General features: G+C 36.6%; 1 protein-coding gene across 4 annotated transcripts in view; it reads right to left on the bottom strand.

Moving 5' to 3' along the window:
• Positions 1-15,708, bottom strand: part of USP9X (ubiquitin specific peptidase 9 X-linked) — a 103,838-nt gene that overhangs the window by 61,054 nt on the left and 27,076 nt on the right. For all 4 annotated transcript variants that reach the window (XM_054182128.1, XM_054182111.1, XM_054182137.1 and 1 more), the window contains exons 3-11: positions 15,028-15,173; positions 14,642-14,721; positions 8,443-8,555; positions 7,460-7,678; positions 6,186-6,301; positions 5,681-5,932; positions 5,467-5,605; positions 3,723-3,875; positions 417-521 (exon numbers count right to left, since the gene is read on the bottom strand). In XM_054182128.1, the coding sequence (XP_054038103.1) occupies positions 417-521; positions 3,723-3,875; positions 5,467-5,605; positions 5,681-5,932; positions 6,186-6,301; positions 7,460-7,678; positions 8,443-8,555; positions 14,642-14,721; positions 15,028-15,173 (1,323 nt within the window). The remainder of the gene's footprint in view (positions 1-416; positions 522-3,722; positions 3,876-5,466; positions 5,606-5,680; positions 5,933-6,185; positions 6,302-7,459; positions 7,679-8,442; positions 8,556-14,641; positions 14,722-15,027; positions 15,174-15,708) is intronic.

Below are 15,708 nucleotides of genomic sequence, written 5' to 3'. Positions count from 1 at the left end.
TTTGGAACAAATGCAAAAAGGTATTTAAGATAAATAACTTACTTCATTTGAAAAAAATCCGATACTCCTAGGATTGCTAAATGTCACTCTAATAGTACAGGCCTCAACAGATCTGCATTACCCATAAGCATTTAAACCAGAAGACAAAACTGTCAATGAAACTTGCATAACTAGTCTTTGCCTTAGACAGGAAGGAAATCGAAAAATCTCACAATGAATGCTCATTAAAGAATAGCACAGTCTGGCATTTCTAATATTAAACGTTACAGGCTGTTGCTATATGCATTAGGAAGTCTCCTAACACAAGGAAAGTGCCCATATCTAAAATAAGTAGGAAGTAGACGTTGACAGAGTCACAAATCTGTATCCAACTTCACAACCCATTTTCTGAATACAGTCAAAGCATTCATAGTTACCTTAAAACAGTCAAACAGGTGATCAAGCTGTTCAGGAGAGAAATCCCAAGCTAATTTTGCAAGGAGATCATGTACATTTTTTACAATGGCTTCATGTTTTCCTGCCTGTCAAGAAGACAAAAAGAATCCACCAACATTTGTAGCAATCCATATCAAGTCAAGCAGTGAGACATCCTACATAATTTTTACAAGACGATTGTTCAAGGTGCCCAGCAAGATAAGATGATGCTGTGGCAACAGCGTGGCAAACGGAATACTTATTTCACAGGGAAGTCACAATATTTAAATTTCCCTTGTATGTGTAAGTAAGCAAGCATGCTGTGTGTGTGCACGCGAGTATTTATTTAAATACCGCAGTATCACAATATTTATTTTTCTAACAAAATCATGCTGGGACAGTAGACAATAAAGTCTAAAAGCGTATTTTAAGTTACAAAGCAGTGTTTTAATTTAATGCAGTTTTGGGGTATTGTGTGGTTTGGTTCGTGTTTGGGTTTTTTGTGGTTTTTTTTTTTTTTTTTTTAAAAAGAAAGGACTCAAAATCCACTTCCTTAGTGTGTTGAGGTGTTTTAAGCTGTAAAATAATTTTTAGTATTTCCATATAGTTTCTCAGGCTGAAGTACTAACTTTGTGCTAGTGGATTCATGAACAACTAAAGCTTTTATTACAAACAACTTGTTGGCAGACAACCTTTTTGAAGTCCAGCAGCCTATCAACTTATGACGTCTAACAATCAAACAAGGAATGTCAAGATGTTGAGTTATATGCTAGACACCGGGGAGGCAGGGCAAGAGACTTAAGACAAAGCATATAACCATCTGGTCTTGGGAGGTTTTTAACAGCTATGGGGAAGCCCTTAAGAACAGAAAAGGCTGGGGAAGCAGTACAAGACAGTAGGAGGAGGTAAGGAAGCTGCTGTGTGAGCTGTCAGCTTGCCGTGCTGAAACAGGGAAGTGCAAGTTCTAGTAAAATGCTCCAGAATGTAAGTAATGAGACTCCAATATCAGTTTCTGCAATTTTATTTCTTGTCCAGCTGGATCTTTCCCTGCAACTTAACGCTTGCCTTTAGAGACTTCCAACACTATTTGAGAGCACTAGCTTTGTAAGACACGAAAAAACTTTAATAAAACTTAAAACTTATGTTGCCTTCTAAAGGCAAAAGCAGTATGATTTTATTACTCTTCATAAACTACTTATTTTTATTCTAGTTGTATACAGAGATTCTCAGGGCACTTCTAAACCGTCAACTGTAAATTTGCGCATGCTCACGCTCTAAACCCAGGCAGTAACATAACGGCTCCAGCCTGAAAGCAAAACCACACCATTGCTGCCACTGAGTCAGAGCTAAAATAGCCTGCCTGTTATATAAAGCTACACAGTAAATCAACGCCTCGCTACTGAATTTCATGCTCCAGCTGCTCTTAGAAGCAGTCATTTAATAAGAACTTCTGAAAACTACTAAACACAGGGAGTAGTGAATACTCCATGGTAAAAGTCATTCTGTATTAGCAGATTTTGGTATTCTTACCTTTTAGTCTATTTTAATACCATGGCCAAAGCCACAGTACAACCATCTACCTGAATAATACTTACTGAATTCAACTTTCACATAGAAGAAAATACAGGGCAAAACTGCAGCAAGTGCACTGTCGCAACTACCTAACTGAAAGCCAGCTATTTCAGAGCACGGGAGATTTACTCCTAATTTTTTTTTTTTGCAATTGTTGGGCTGGACTATGCCTATCTTTTAAGGGTTGCACCACTTGTTCACACTTCTCTGGAAAGGCTAAAAAGTTTGGCTTAAACTAGCTTATCCACATGTCCCATTTCCAGGAACTATGACTAACACAATTGCTTGGAAAACTTTTTTCCAAATTTCAGATTTTTTTTTCTTGTAAAACGTGAGGCTCCAATATAGCTAATACAGGCTTACTAACAGCAAACTAACTTCTCGTAGTCTTTTCCCCCCACAGACTTCTTATAAAAACAGTCTGGAAAGGTCTACAGACCACAAGCTGAAAACTAACAGTATGATCCCAGACCTTAATTCAGGTAATATGTGTATTACTTTGTTACATTATGACATTTTCTAAACAGGACTTAGGGCTAACAAGAAAATATTTACTTTCTTGAGTTTTGGCCTGTGCAGTTACTATCATGCTGGAACTGAAGTCTAGAGATTATGAAGTTAGTTGAAACAGCAGAGATCTCAAGTCCCAAGTCCACTTAAGCCAAACCTTACAGTCTCAGAAGAACATGAACGCACGTTATCTAGGGATATAATACTACCCAATTCCTGTATTAACCTTTGTCATGGTTTAAACCCAGCTGGCAACTAAGCACCACTCGCTCACTCCCCACCCCACAATGGGATCAGGGAGAGAATCAGAACAGCAGAAGTGACAAAACTCATTTGTTGAAATAAAGAGTTTAACAGGTAAATCTTTTGCTTTATCTACATAGGCCCATGTAAGCTACTATGAAGAAATTTAACTCTATTCCTGCCAAAACCAGTATAGCCCTTTATCTTGGAAATTGGATTTAGCTTTCCCACACTTGAAAGACTGGCCTAAAGGCTTACTTGTACAATTAAGTTAGAGTTTCACTACCAATTACTTATGAACAAGGATATATGTACTTATGCTTGTTTCTATCCTAAAATGTCCTTTTATTTTCTGTCTACTCAATAATTAATAATGATTTTGTCTATTCAGCTGCCCTTTATGCATGCTAAACTCATGCAGCGCGCAGTTCGGAAGGCCAGCTTCACCAATCATTTAAGTAAACAAGCCAATATTGCAAAACTTATAATTTTTCAAAAACAATCATTACAACAGAAGGGAAAGAATTTGCTGTTAAACAACTTCTAGAAGAGTCATTATGATAAACCTTATTAATAGCACTCTGCCCAGGAAAAATGTATACAACTGCGGTGAACTCAGAGATTAGCAATACATATTCTTAATGTATTTTAAAATATTAAGCCATAACTTATCATGTTCTTTCATAATCTAGACTTTGCTCAACATTGCAGCTACCTTATTATTTCAAAAGAATAATCTTTCCACTATGTTCTGAACTCTTCCTTTACACTTTATATACATGTGTAGTTGATCCCTTCTACTGAAGACATTTGAGTAGACGATTTTGAGATCCAGGACCCCAAAAAAGAATACCATTTGATTTCAAAATTTTATTTACTTTTGTCTAACACCAAGCATAAGAAGGACAAGTTGTCGTCCTCTCAATACATGACACAACAAGATCCCTCCTGCACAGCAGCAGACAAGCAGTTGAACTCCTTACCTGTGCAGCCCAAATGTTGTCAAGATCCTGCAAAGTGAGGGCTTTCTCTTTGATGACAAAACGAAGAATTTTCTCTAACTTCTCTACATATTGAGGTTGATGAAGACTATCTCTCAACACAATTGACAAAATATTATTCTGCTGGATCCATTCCTGAATATAAAAAGAAAGTAGTGCCATCTCAAATTAACTGAAGTGCTGTGACTGATACTTAAGCTAAAAAGAAAAATTATAGCCTGTTACAGATTAATGACTTTACAGACAATATTCTAATTGGGAGAAGTGAGAAAGATGCAGCACAAGAGGAAGGTATTTATCTCTAACTTTCATTTCTTCTTTAAAAAAAAGAAATCAGCATTTTAAATAATCAAATATGCTTGTCACTGTGATATCTTAAGGGGAAATATTTTTTCAGGCATATTAAAATCATGAACTTAGAGTATAAAAATGTTCAAACAGCTTCAAACATAAAAAGCCAATGGGAAGAATAACTCTTCTATTCAAGGAACACAATTTGTCTCTTCCAACTCACAATCAGTAAGTACCAAAACCATACTGTTTAAGACACTTCTAGCTCTACTGACATGCCTACAGCATACCACATAAAAAGGACATAAGCAAGGACTGAAATATATTAAGGTTTGATTATTTAAGTACTGCCACTTATAGAGGTTTTTTCTTAAATGTTTCTAATCGAATTAGAGGCAAATATTCAAGCCTTATTTAAGTAGATACAATTTTTTTCAGTGGTGTCATTGACACAGTCAGATTAGGGTCATGTAATTTTTGTTCTGACTGAAGCAAAGCAGTGTGTGCTTTGAGCACTGAAAAAGAAAACAAACATACACAGCATCATACCTTCCAACAGCGTCCTTGATTATAGACTTAAAATATTCAAGCTAGCCTCATGAAATACTTAAATCTAGAAGTTTTCATTAGAAACAGAGGTCTTCCGAGTATGTAAAAAGAGAGACCTATTTCCTCCCATTGCTTTAGAAAGTCAAACTGCAGTCTTTTTTTTTTTGTCATCAGTCCTTCTGCAGATTATAAATGTCACAACAGGTAGCCAGTCACAAAGATGGGGCAGAACAGTGCAAAAATCACTTAACACCATTAAATTTCATAAAGCTGAACAGAAGACTGTCCTTACTTTAACTTTATAAACGCTCATTTTAATAGTTCCCTGCATATGCACTCAAGCATGAGACAGTAGTCAAAGTATGTAAATATTAAATAAAGAAATAAAATAAAAATGTGGTATCTAGAACTTCCTATACCAAAGAATCCAGCTTCTGAAATGTGAAAAGCAGAGCAGTCACTTAGAACACTAAGGAGAACAAGTTACTTGAAGCACAAAAACCAGACTAAATTCTTATTCAAATGAACATTCAATTTTTAGGTACAGTGGTACTAAAGTTCATTTAAATAAGGATCTAGTCTGGTTTTTTGTTTTGTTTTTTTTTGAACACTATATAAATCCCATACTATTCATGGATCCATTTTTAAAGCATGTTTTTAGCAGCCCTGAAAATAATTCTCAAACAGATGAAACAAATACAGCAATTTTTCACAGAAGGGCTACTATTAAAACGACTTACTACCATTACATGATACTTACTGTTTATAACATTAGATACGAAAATTAATGGTGTGTGCAGGATCCATAATATAGCTACTTCTACAAGTAAAGTAATAAGGAGGAAGAAAATATACTCAATGAATTTCGGTGAAGAGGAGAACTTACTGCCATTCTTTCAGCTGTAAGCCATTCTTCCTCTTCAGGATTACCGTGCCGATGAGTATAATACGACACACTAGATATTACTTTGTTAACTTCATTTAGTGCATTCATTTTACCATTGAAAGAAGAAATTTGTAACAACCTGTAAAAGAAATTAAATGTAAGAAATGTGAAAAAAAGTCAGAAGTAGCGTATCATATTAGGAGTATCATCTTACCTAAGTATCATTTTTAACCTAAATATTTCTAAGTTTTTTACAGTTTCTTCTTGTCCTGGAACTCTTGAAGCTAAGTTCTTTAGAGATTTGATTATCATGGACAGAGCATCGTTTTTGGCTTCATTCTTTGCTTCTTTTTTCAGTTCATCATCTGTTAAATTTTCTAAAAATTGTGGAACCATTTCTATAATTGGAAGGAAATATTTCTTCACTGTATGTAATGTTAGAAATTCGTAACATTGTCCAAATGGCCTAAAAAGAAAGAAAAAAGGGATCAAATTGCCATAATTGGTAGCTGTATAATATGAAGATAGTAAGGAGCAATTAATTCAAGAAACTGAAGTCTATTTACAAGCACATGAAATGTTGACGGTAAACACAACTAGTTTAAACAGATGGAGTGAGGGGAAGTGCTTCAAGAAAAGAGTAAGCTTTGCGCTAACATAATATTTTACTTAGTCCCAACTTTTTGAAATACGTGAATTATTATTTTTAAAAAACTTACTTGATAAGAGCTGCAATTATCTGAACATTCAATGCTGATCCACTCATGAAGCGATCATGCAAGATCTGAAATCCATTTAATGTGCCAAACTTGTTGATAAGATCTACTAGCCAACCCTGCAATATAATAAAGTTATTTTATGACATCAACAGATTACAATCTAGAAAGACTTTCAATTAGCTGTCAGTAACAAAACTAGCTTTAAAAAAGTCCTTACACAATAAAATGCTAGAAAGTAACAGAACTGACATGTGAACTTGTCTATATAGTTTAAATATTCTGTTTTAAGGAAATGCTTAGAAATAGGCAACGCAATCTTTCCCATTATGTCAAAAAACAAGTGCTGTATATTAGTTATTCAAAGAATTTTATCAAAAATATAGCATTAAAAATGACTATGCTTCAGGTTCATCTTGGGCTGCTAAGTTACTACAGAAAGCATAATGATTCCAGTATGTTTTCTAGCCCTGTATGCAATAATGCTGCATATAAAAGCAGTAAGAAGGCAAAGTAACATTCTTCTAAACACAGTTAGCAATGCAAGGAAGTCGAAGGACATAGAGTTATTTATCTTTGGTTCTTGCATATCCATAGCTAGCAGTTCTACTAAAAATAAAAACAAAATAGGAAGAAACAAACAAAAATATAATTTGGTTAGCTCCTGAAGTTGTGCTCCCAATGGCATTGGTATAATTTTGAAAAATTCAGACCCCAGAACAGATTACTAATCTGCACCATCAGTTAAAAACAAACAAACCACAACCAACACAAAAACCCCACCAACAAAAAGCCACCATCCAAAAAAACCCACCAAACCAAAACAAAAATAAACAAAACCACACTGACACTGGTATACCATGTCCAATTAAAAACATTTCTCCCGTCATTGGGAACTACAAGAAGAGGGAGAGAAAATTCCTGCTTTATCACATAATCTCCTCCTCAAAATATGTCACCTACAAATTCATGTTAAGTGAGAAGTCCATCAACTGGCAAATACAAGCAAGCCAATTGAAATAGTAGGAATGGCATTCCAATAGAGTTGTGCCAGCTTACCACAGAAACACATGACAGTTTCATTGTGGACCGAAGACTGAAAGAGTTAGAAGGGGAAATTTAAGTGATCATGATTTAATGTACAAGTCAAAAGCTGCAGAACATCTTCGTGATATAAAGAATGAAGGGCTTTTTTTTTCCCCTCTAAAAACACTTCTCTATGTAATTAGGTAATGCTGCATAAAATTAAAAATATAGGTCTGAAAATGCTCTCATACCTTTGGTGATCGTGGGTCAGGAGGACGGGCGTAAAGTTCATCTTCAGCGAGCTGGACTCCTGCAGGAACTGTTTCTGAGGGACGAGTACCATTGTATAGATGGAATTTGCAGTGAGGATTTAAGGCCATGGCAAGAAGTTCAAGAAGGGGAAACCAATCTTGGGACAGCTTGGCCACACATAATTCCACTAGTCGATGAGTGTTGTTAATAATACATCTCTATTAAGAAAAAAACAATAAGAATGTGGCAGATGACTATGATGAGTATGAACTATAAACTCTGCACCATTTCTAGCTAGCATGAAGAGTTGCATAAGAGTTTGACAATATCATATTTTAATTTGTACTTCCTCCAATAAAGGCTTTAAACTATCTGTTTTCAGCTAAAAATTAAGTTTAGGAAAAAGACATAAATATTTTTGGTTGAGACATTCACGAACCACCACTGAACTATTAACTTTTCCTTCTTTCACCCATTTCTCTCACAGATTTCAATGTGCTTATGAAGATCTTCACAGTTTCTAATTTGGCATGTGATTAGGTGTCCAACAGGTAGTTTTTATATTCAAACAGCTGCTACAAACATTCAGAAATTAGCAGGTTGCTAAAAGCTGTTACTAAAAAAGCAAGTTTTCACGTTCTAGCATGCCCATAAAAACAAGCAGGTCTCTAGACACCTGGCCGAAGACAGCATGCCTAACAAGAGCTGCATTACCGAACATACAAAGTTCAGTTTCTCCCCATATCAGCTCTCACGTTTTATTTCCTTCCAAAAACACCAGAGGCAATAAGATGAAACAATGATAGGATGACTTTTTTCCCCTCCCAAGAGCCATGTATACAAGAGTTCTCCTAGTTCTCTGTTGAGATGAGTTTCTAAGATGAGATTCAGTCTCTGCAGTCTCCTCATAGTCACAAAAAGGCAGTCTCATTCCTCATTTAAATTACTATGCTTTTCAGAAACGCAACTTTAAAAAACTCACATGAATCTCAAACTTCCAGCCGCTCACTGCCTCATCTGTAAGGATTTTTGTGAAAGATATTGTTAACCCATCTCGAAAAAATCGCTGGCATGCTTCACTTTTGACATCAAGGCCTATTTTAAAACAGAAAAGAAAAAAACCAAACTATTAGATATGCATTTTCATTAGTTACATGAACTTCTAAATATTGAAAGCAGTGATTTGGACTTCAAAGGTTTGGTGTTCAAAGGTTCAGAATTATTTTAAAAAGAGAAGCCTTGGATCAAGACAAACTTAAGTAAACCTGAATGAACAAAACCCTGATGGATTAATGTTCTAGTAAAGCCACCTCAAAACTGCACTCCTTTAGATAATTTTTAAATTATTTTAAAAGCATGTGATAGGGTGGGGATTTTTTCCATCCTTCTAACACTCGAAGAGAGAGTAGCAAAAATAAGTAAAATCTTTATCTTCCATTCTTCTGGTATACGTGCATTTATGTTCTTCTCTTATTTGGTTGCTACCAGTAAAACTCAGTGAATGAAGAGAAGAAAGGGTGAGACCTGCACAGCTTCCCAGACACAATAAACCTGCAAAAATAAACATGAATTCTTCTGTCTCTCACCCTTACTTAAGTACATTTTCTTTTAATACTGCTGCCAGTACCCAACACACTAGACCCCAAACCTGTTGTAAGCCTTTGCAGCCGCCATATGTCAAGTTTAAAATTAAAGAACAGTAGTCCATACTTTTCTTTTGGCCATTTTAAAACTCTGGAGTTATTTATAACCCAGTATTTCAAGAAATGTGTATTTCCCCTTCAAAAGTTCAGTTAGAAAATCTAAATAGCGCTAAAAGTCAAGAGAAAAATATATTAAACGTACCAGTACATACTGGAGACAATGAAAGCCATTGGGCACATTATACAAAGAAAACTGTGACCTGCCTGCACTGTTTCTTTACAGAACAAGTTTAATTTTGGATCAGAGAACCTTAGCATTCAACAAGCCTACAGTGCCCAGATTCACAAAAATTACTGCTGCTGCCACGCCCCAATCGTGCCCCCCCCGCCCCACAACTTCCTTAATGAGACATCCTGGTAGTAACTTCCACTGGTTTGGGAAGGATTGATTTAGGTTATCAAATTCAAGTTCCGCATAGCCACGAACAGCTGTACAACAGAGGTTCCTTTCAGAAGTGGTCACAGAACATCTGCCCTGCCTTTTAGTAAATACCATGAAAGCTCTCCAAACTCCTGTAACAGGGCTTGCTAGCCTGTACTCACACGGTGCCTGCAGCTCTCAAGCAACTCAAGTAAAGTAGGAATCTTTGGAGAGCTCCTGTCACCTCCTTGAAAACTACTCCAGTGTTCCCTCTTTTTATCACTAAGTACATGATATACACTACACGGCCAATTATAAAAAAACTCCACATTATCTTCCTATGTAACTTGCAGTCTGGAGAGATGACATCCTTACGCTATATAGTAAGTGCTAAGACCAATAACAAAAGACCATAAGCCACAGCAATAACAACATGACAAAAGAAGAGAAGAGAGATGGAGACCGCCTAAAACTCAGGGCTTTGTAGTAAACAAAGGACTTTGTTAAATTAACTCTTCAAGCCAGTAAAAATGACAATTTCACCCTATACAAAACAGAAGATAGGGAAGGCATCCAACAGGATCAACTTGACCTAGGGGAAACATTCCTTTCTGAACCCAAATGTAACAGTCAACTTAATTCTTGAATACAACTTTAAAGCAGGCACTCAAGTGATTTTAATGCTCCTTAGAGTACCAGTACACTGCACTGAAATATCTCTTAAACTTTCAAGGATTTCTCGGAACGTATTCCCCCACAGTGGTTGGCCAGCTTCAGTCAGCAAGACATTTCAAACCAAATTCAGGAATACCAAAACAGAGTATGTTTCAAAATACTTTGTTCTTTCTGTACTTCACTGAACTTGGAAGATGTAGAACCTTAGATGATACCTGTATGACTCCTGCATCTACAGTCACCTTCTACCTTCTCCCACAATGCTGCATACCACTGAAACAACAAATGACACTTGCAGAAGGAACCAAGGCCAGGTGTCTGCAAGGAGCAGAGTATTATCAAAAGCAGAGTACAGGAGTCCTGGAAGACAGCAGGTTAGGAGAGGAAGCAAGAGTAATCCAAAAACAGTGAGAAGAAAAATGGTAATTACACTAGACAACTGGCAACTACTGCTTGAATCAAATTCTGTATCACTAACTCTTAGGTAAGACCACAAGCAGGCATTTTTCTCACTGTTGTCCAAATTCTGAGGGCAGAGAAGGATAAGGAAGAATGCAAGAGATAAATAAGTGCATGGAGCCCTGAGCTAAGTATTTAGAGAAAAGTTAGAGAAATGGATTATGCAGTGAGAAAAAGTAGATACGAAAAGAAAAGGCGATGTGCAACATACAGTATACAGGAGCTGCAATTAGGGTATTAGAGGAAGAACAGAAGGCTATTTGATTTCTGTACCTGTGCTTAAAGGCGGTCAATTTGCCAGATAAACCACACAGAGTGTATTAACACTGCCCTAAGAGCAGAAACACTCTGGGTCCACAAAACTTGTCAGTCCAGAAGCAACTGTAGATGAACAAACTGATGCATCTGAAGGGTAATCAACAGTATAGGGTTGGACCACCAAGGCTGCAAGCAAAATCACCCAGCTCTTCTTCTTCAGGACGCTGGATTACACAACTTTGTCGCTGCAACCCCAGAGCTGAGCTGGCTCCATACACTGTTGTCATTCTGTGCCAGTGAAGCCCCCCCCAGACCTGGAGCCTCAGGAAGCACAACAATTTCATCAGCTTGGTAAGGGCTGGCTCAGACCCTGCAGAACTGACAGTGACCTGAAGCTAATGAGCTGTAGGGAAACCCACACTTGCCCATGGGCACAGTGGCTATGCATGGCACTCACAGATTCTGGAAGACTTTCAATAACTCTTAATCATCAGGAGTATGAGAGTCCTTCTACACCAAGACACTGAACTGGCCCTGCTGTAGTTCATTTCACTGAATTGGTTCTAGCCAAAGCACCTGGCTAAAAAAAACTTTGGAACATGACCACACAAATCTGACATCCTTGCTTTAGATAGATGGCTAAAAATAAACGTTTCAAGAAAATGTAGAAGATACAGCTTCATTAAGGACTAAAGAGTGGTCCCACAGAAATGCAGATGGATCATCAAGAGAGAGATGGTCCTTAGAGAGAATGCTGGAAACAATTCCCATAATTGGGCTGCCTAGATTTTGGATGCATGTGTGCCCATGCACGCAAATGCCTTTTTTTTTTTTTTTTTGAGGGTCTAGGGCCTGCCCCTACTCTTTCCCACTCTGTAAGCCTTTGTAATTCATCAAAAACAAAGATTTGTGATCAAGGTTGAAGGTTTAAGTTATGCAGTGAAACCTCTTCAGTTTAAATAAGCTACAAATTCTAAAAGTTGCCTTGCATCTTGCTTGTGTGTGTCACATTGGAAAGTTCCGGCAGCATGTTAAAAATTTAATGTAAACATTAGGAGCAATAAAATCCACAACAAAGGTGGAACAGTGCAGAGTTGTTGAGGGGATTTTAAAACAAAGAGTGGAGAATATTCTAGCCTATTAAAAAAACAAAAACAAACTTCTTTTTTTTTTAAATTTATAGCATCCAACTCACTCTGACATTTATTTCTGGAGCAAATCTCATTACTCAAAACATTTCGTAAGTTTTCCAGAATTATTGTGAAGATAAACATCAGTCTTAGTATTATTCGCTATTTTTCAAATAGGTTTTCTTCTATAAGCAAATAACTCCAGACTATCATTTGATAGTCTCATGCCTTGCTTAATGAAGAATAATACATTGATGTCTACAGATAAAAAGATAATCTTCCATAAATAAATGCATCTGCCAGGAATAATGCAAGTCACAGTCTAGACAGGATTCACACTATTCTGTCAAATTTGCTCCTCGCACTTGAAGGTGGTAATAATGACATTTAATTCTTATGACTACTTTCAATTCAGTTATGTCCCTTTTCAATTTCAGTTCCTGAAAAGATTTAAAGAGGACACAAATATCACTCTTATTTTATAGATAGGGTCACAAAGACAGCAGTTACCCCAGAGGCACTCAAGAATGCCAATGGCCACTGGCAAAGTTATGAATAAAAGCTACTTAAGAACTCTAACCACTAGAAAATGATGCTTGACAAAAAAATTTTATGGGCTCTTTTTAGGTTTTGTCACTTCAAAATCTAAATGAGTTACAGATTGCAATATAGAATTTACGTAATTCAACAGCTGGTTATTTTTCAATTTCTCCTTTCAATTCTTCCCTTTTAAAACAGAACTCAGATTAAGAAAAATGCCCATAGATAGCAAGGTGTCCAATTTTAGATCTTACTAAGATAATGGAACACATTTTCAATCTATTAAAAAATGTACACAACAGAATCATTTATATTACTTCTCTACACACGGCTCTGAAACAGTGTCCGCCAAGTTCTGAGCTAACCAGGGTCAGTCACACCAAGTGAGCACCCCATTACGTTCCTTGAGTACTGACGGTTATTTAAAAAAGAACCACCTGAGCCATCATGTAACTTCAAGTAGATAGGAAAAAAAAAAATCTAGAATGTAACTGCAAAGATAACACAGTTAAACAACTACTTCTAACACTTTCCTTGTTTTCCCCTTAGTCAATAATCCTTGTGTACGTACACACATAGGAATTCGCGTAGAAGGCAAGAGGAAGAATAATTAAATAACAACGCAGAAGTCCTTTCCAGAATTGGACATCAACAACTTAATAAAAATCAAAGTGCATAAAGCATATGAACAGGTTTCCATTGTTTCTCACAACCTGAAGACGAAAAAGAGAAGACTTTTTGTTTGGGAACTTTCAACTAAATCTGATGCTTTGGAGAATTATGGTGATGTTAGGAGTAGCCAAAATTCTCATTCTGCTCTTATTACTTCATTGCATTGACAGTTTTTTGCTTTTGTTTTTTTAAAAAGATGACTTAACAGCTGGCAGTACGTACATCTCCTCTCTCACAGATCACAAGCACTATTCCAAGAGCCCAGACACAGAGATGGCTGCATTTTCTTTCCGTGAGTCGGCATCTGTTTTGCTCCTGAAGAGATGTGATCACTTGAAAATTCTACACTCACCTTAAGATTCCTGCCAAAACTAGCTACATGTAAAGAAGGCAATTCCAAGCGCAACTACAGCTGATAAATCAGTGTTGGCAACATCTCATTATCCTATTTTGGATCACAAGGGTATACCCTAACCTTTGTTTCTCCAGAGGCTGCTCCAAAGCAAAAAAGACTTACAGAAAACAACTGAGATAACTCAGAATATTATGACCACAACCAGCTGTTTATTCTTAAAACTGCCTAAGAATAACTTTTATTAACATGAAAATGAAGTTGTCCTGGTGCAGCTATGCAAAAGTCATGAACAGGCACTTTGTATGTCACTGTATTTAAAACACAGCTAGCTGGTAAGCGTAGATCTCCCAGAAAAATATTTTGATTTGACTTCTGGTATTACTCAAATACTGGGGCAACAAATACTAACTGAAACAGGAGACCAAAACAACTTTCCAGAACACATGACAAATTTGTCAATCTGACTAGTACAATTTAGCAAACACATGCACAGTCCTGATATGGAACCCTCCTACTTCCAAGCAAGTCAGACACAGCAAGCAATATGGTAGAATTATTAGTCTAAGTCACGCTGTTCAAAATTCTAACTTTTCTCTTATATTCTTAAAAGTATGTATGTGCCAAATTTGAACAAAAATTTATGGCAAGGCATTTGGAAAGCTAGATTAGTAACTTCTTTTTTAAAAAAACAGAATTCTTTTGAGTTTTAGTACCTGTTATAAAGACCAAATCCCTTGGGTCTGATATCAAAGTGAATATAGAAAACAGGTAGGACAGGAATGACAAGATTTTTATTGCTGTGAGCTTATTCAACCTCCCTGCTCGTGCTAAGCCACCTAATTTCTACCGACATTGATGGCTTTTTAAAATTTCTGATCTACAAAGGTTCTGCATACCACTCTGACACAATCTTCAGGACCAGGGTTGTAACAGAAACAATGAAGAATTTTTAAGCCTCTACCAAGGATTCAAAACAACAAGAAAAGATTTTACACACTGGCCCAATAATCATTGTCTTTTCAGCTTACCTTTTTTACTTAGGTCAATAGCAGCTTCTAGAAGAACTTCTAATTCCCCTTTCGGCAATACAGGAACAACCCATCGAGGCCTATATTCAAAAACAAAACAAACAACTCTGTATTTCAATTGTGCTTCTTAAAAATCAAGAGTCCTTGCCCCTTTGTAATGCTTTTAATATAGCGTAAGAATATACATTTTTGAAGGCCCTGATGAGCACTCCATTTGAAAAAACACAAGCCTCTGATTTGAGCCTCTTTCTCTTTACAACGCTAACCCAGTTAAAAAAAAAAAGTTATTTCAAGAAATCCTGTGAAACAAATATGTAAAATCCCAATTCCACTATCAAGATATTCGCACAAATAACCTACACTCTCTGAAAAAGGTGTGAAAATACCTGTTGATCATGTCATCCAACTTTGCCAGGTCTGTGTGTGGAAATGCAGGCTCCTCATCTTCAAGCTGGGGTGGAGCATCTCGTTGGCCCTGCTCATCAGGCGGGGTAGCTGGGGAGTTCTCATTGGAAGAATCAGGTGAAGAAGTCTAAAATTGGTATGGAAAATACTTTAAATAGTGCCTGCACTTCCATGCCACTTATTTTGGCATTTTTCCTTCACATTGTGTTTCAAAGAATCACTTGAAGTAAGTACCTGTCGTCATAAAATATAATAAAATCATCTAATTTCAGATTTATTAACAAAAACTAGAGCATAAAATGTGCTATGCGCTTTCCATCCTGACAGTTTAAAAATTAAGCTACCTCCCCAGTGAGGAAAGCGTGGGTTTTTTGTAACAGATTACTACTTTCAGCAGGCAACCTACCTAGAAGGTGAAAATAAAAGTCTACAGGCACGCTCCAGTTTTTACAAGTCTTCTGCAGAAAAGATGACTATTTCAGGTAGAAAGACAAACTTCAGCAACAGCACAGAAGAAAATGATCATGAAAAATATTTTCTAAAAAAGTTTGTTAAAAATGAGTAACACACTACTACAGCTGGCTACTTACCAACCTCCAAGAACATGGTTAGTTAAGCCCATTTTGATGGGCCATGCAAAATACAATGCATTTTGTAGATGC

The sequence above is a fragment of the Rissa tridactyla genome, chromosome 1 (assembly GCF_028500815.1).
Source record: "Rissa tridactyla isolate bRisTri1 chromosome 1, bRisTri1.patW.cur.20221130, whole genome shotgun sequence".
Taxonomy (NCBI): domain Eukaryota; kingdom Metazoa; phylum Chordata; class Aves; order Charadriiformes; family Laridae; genus Rissa; species Rissa tridactyla.
Note: the sequence above shows the minus strand (reverse complement) of the source record. Positions and strands in the feature narration are given on the sequence as shown.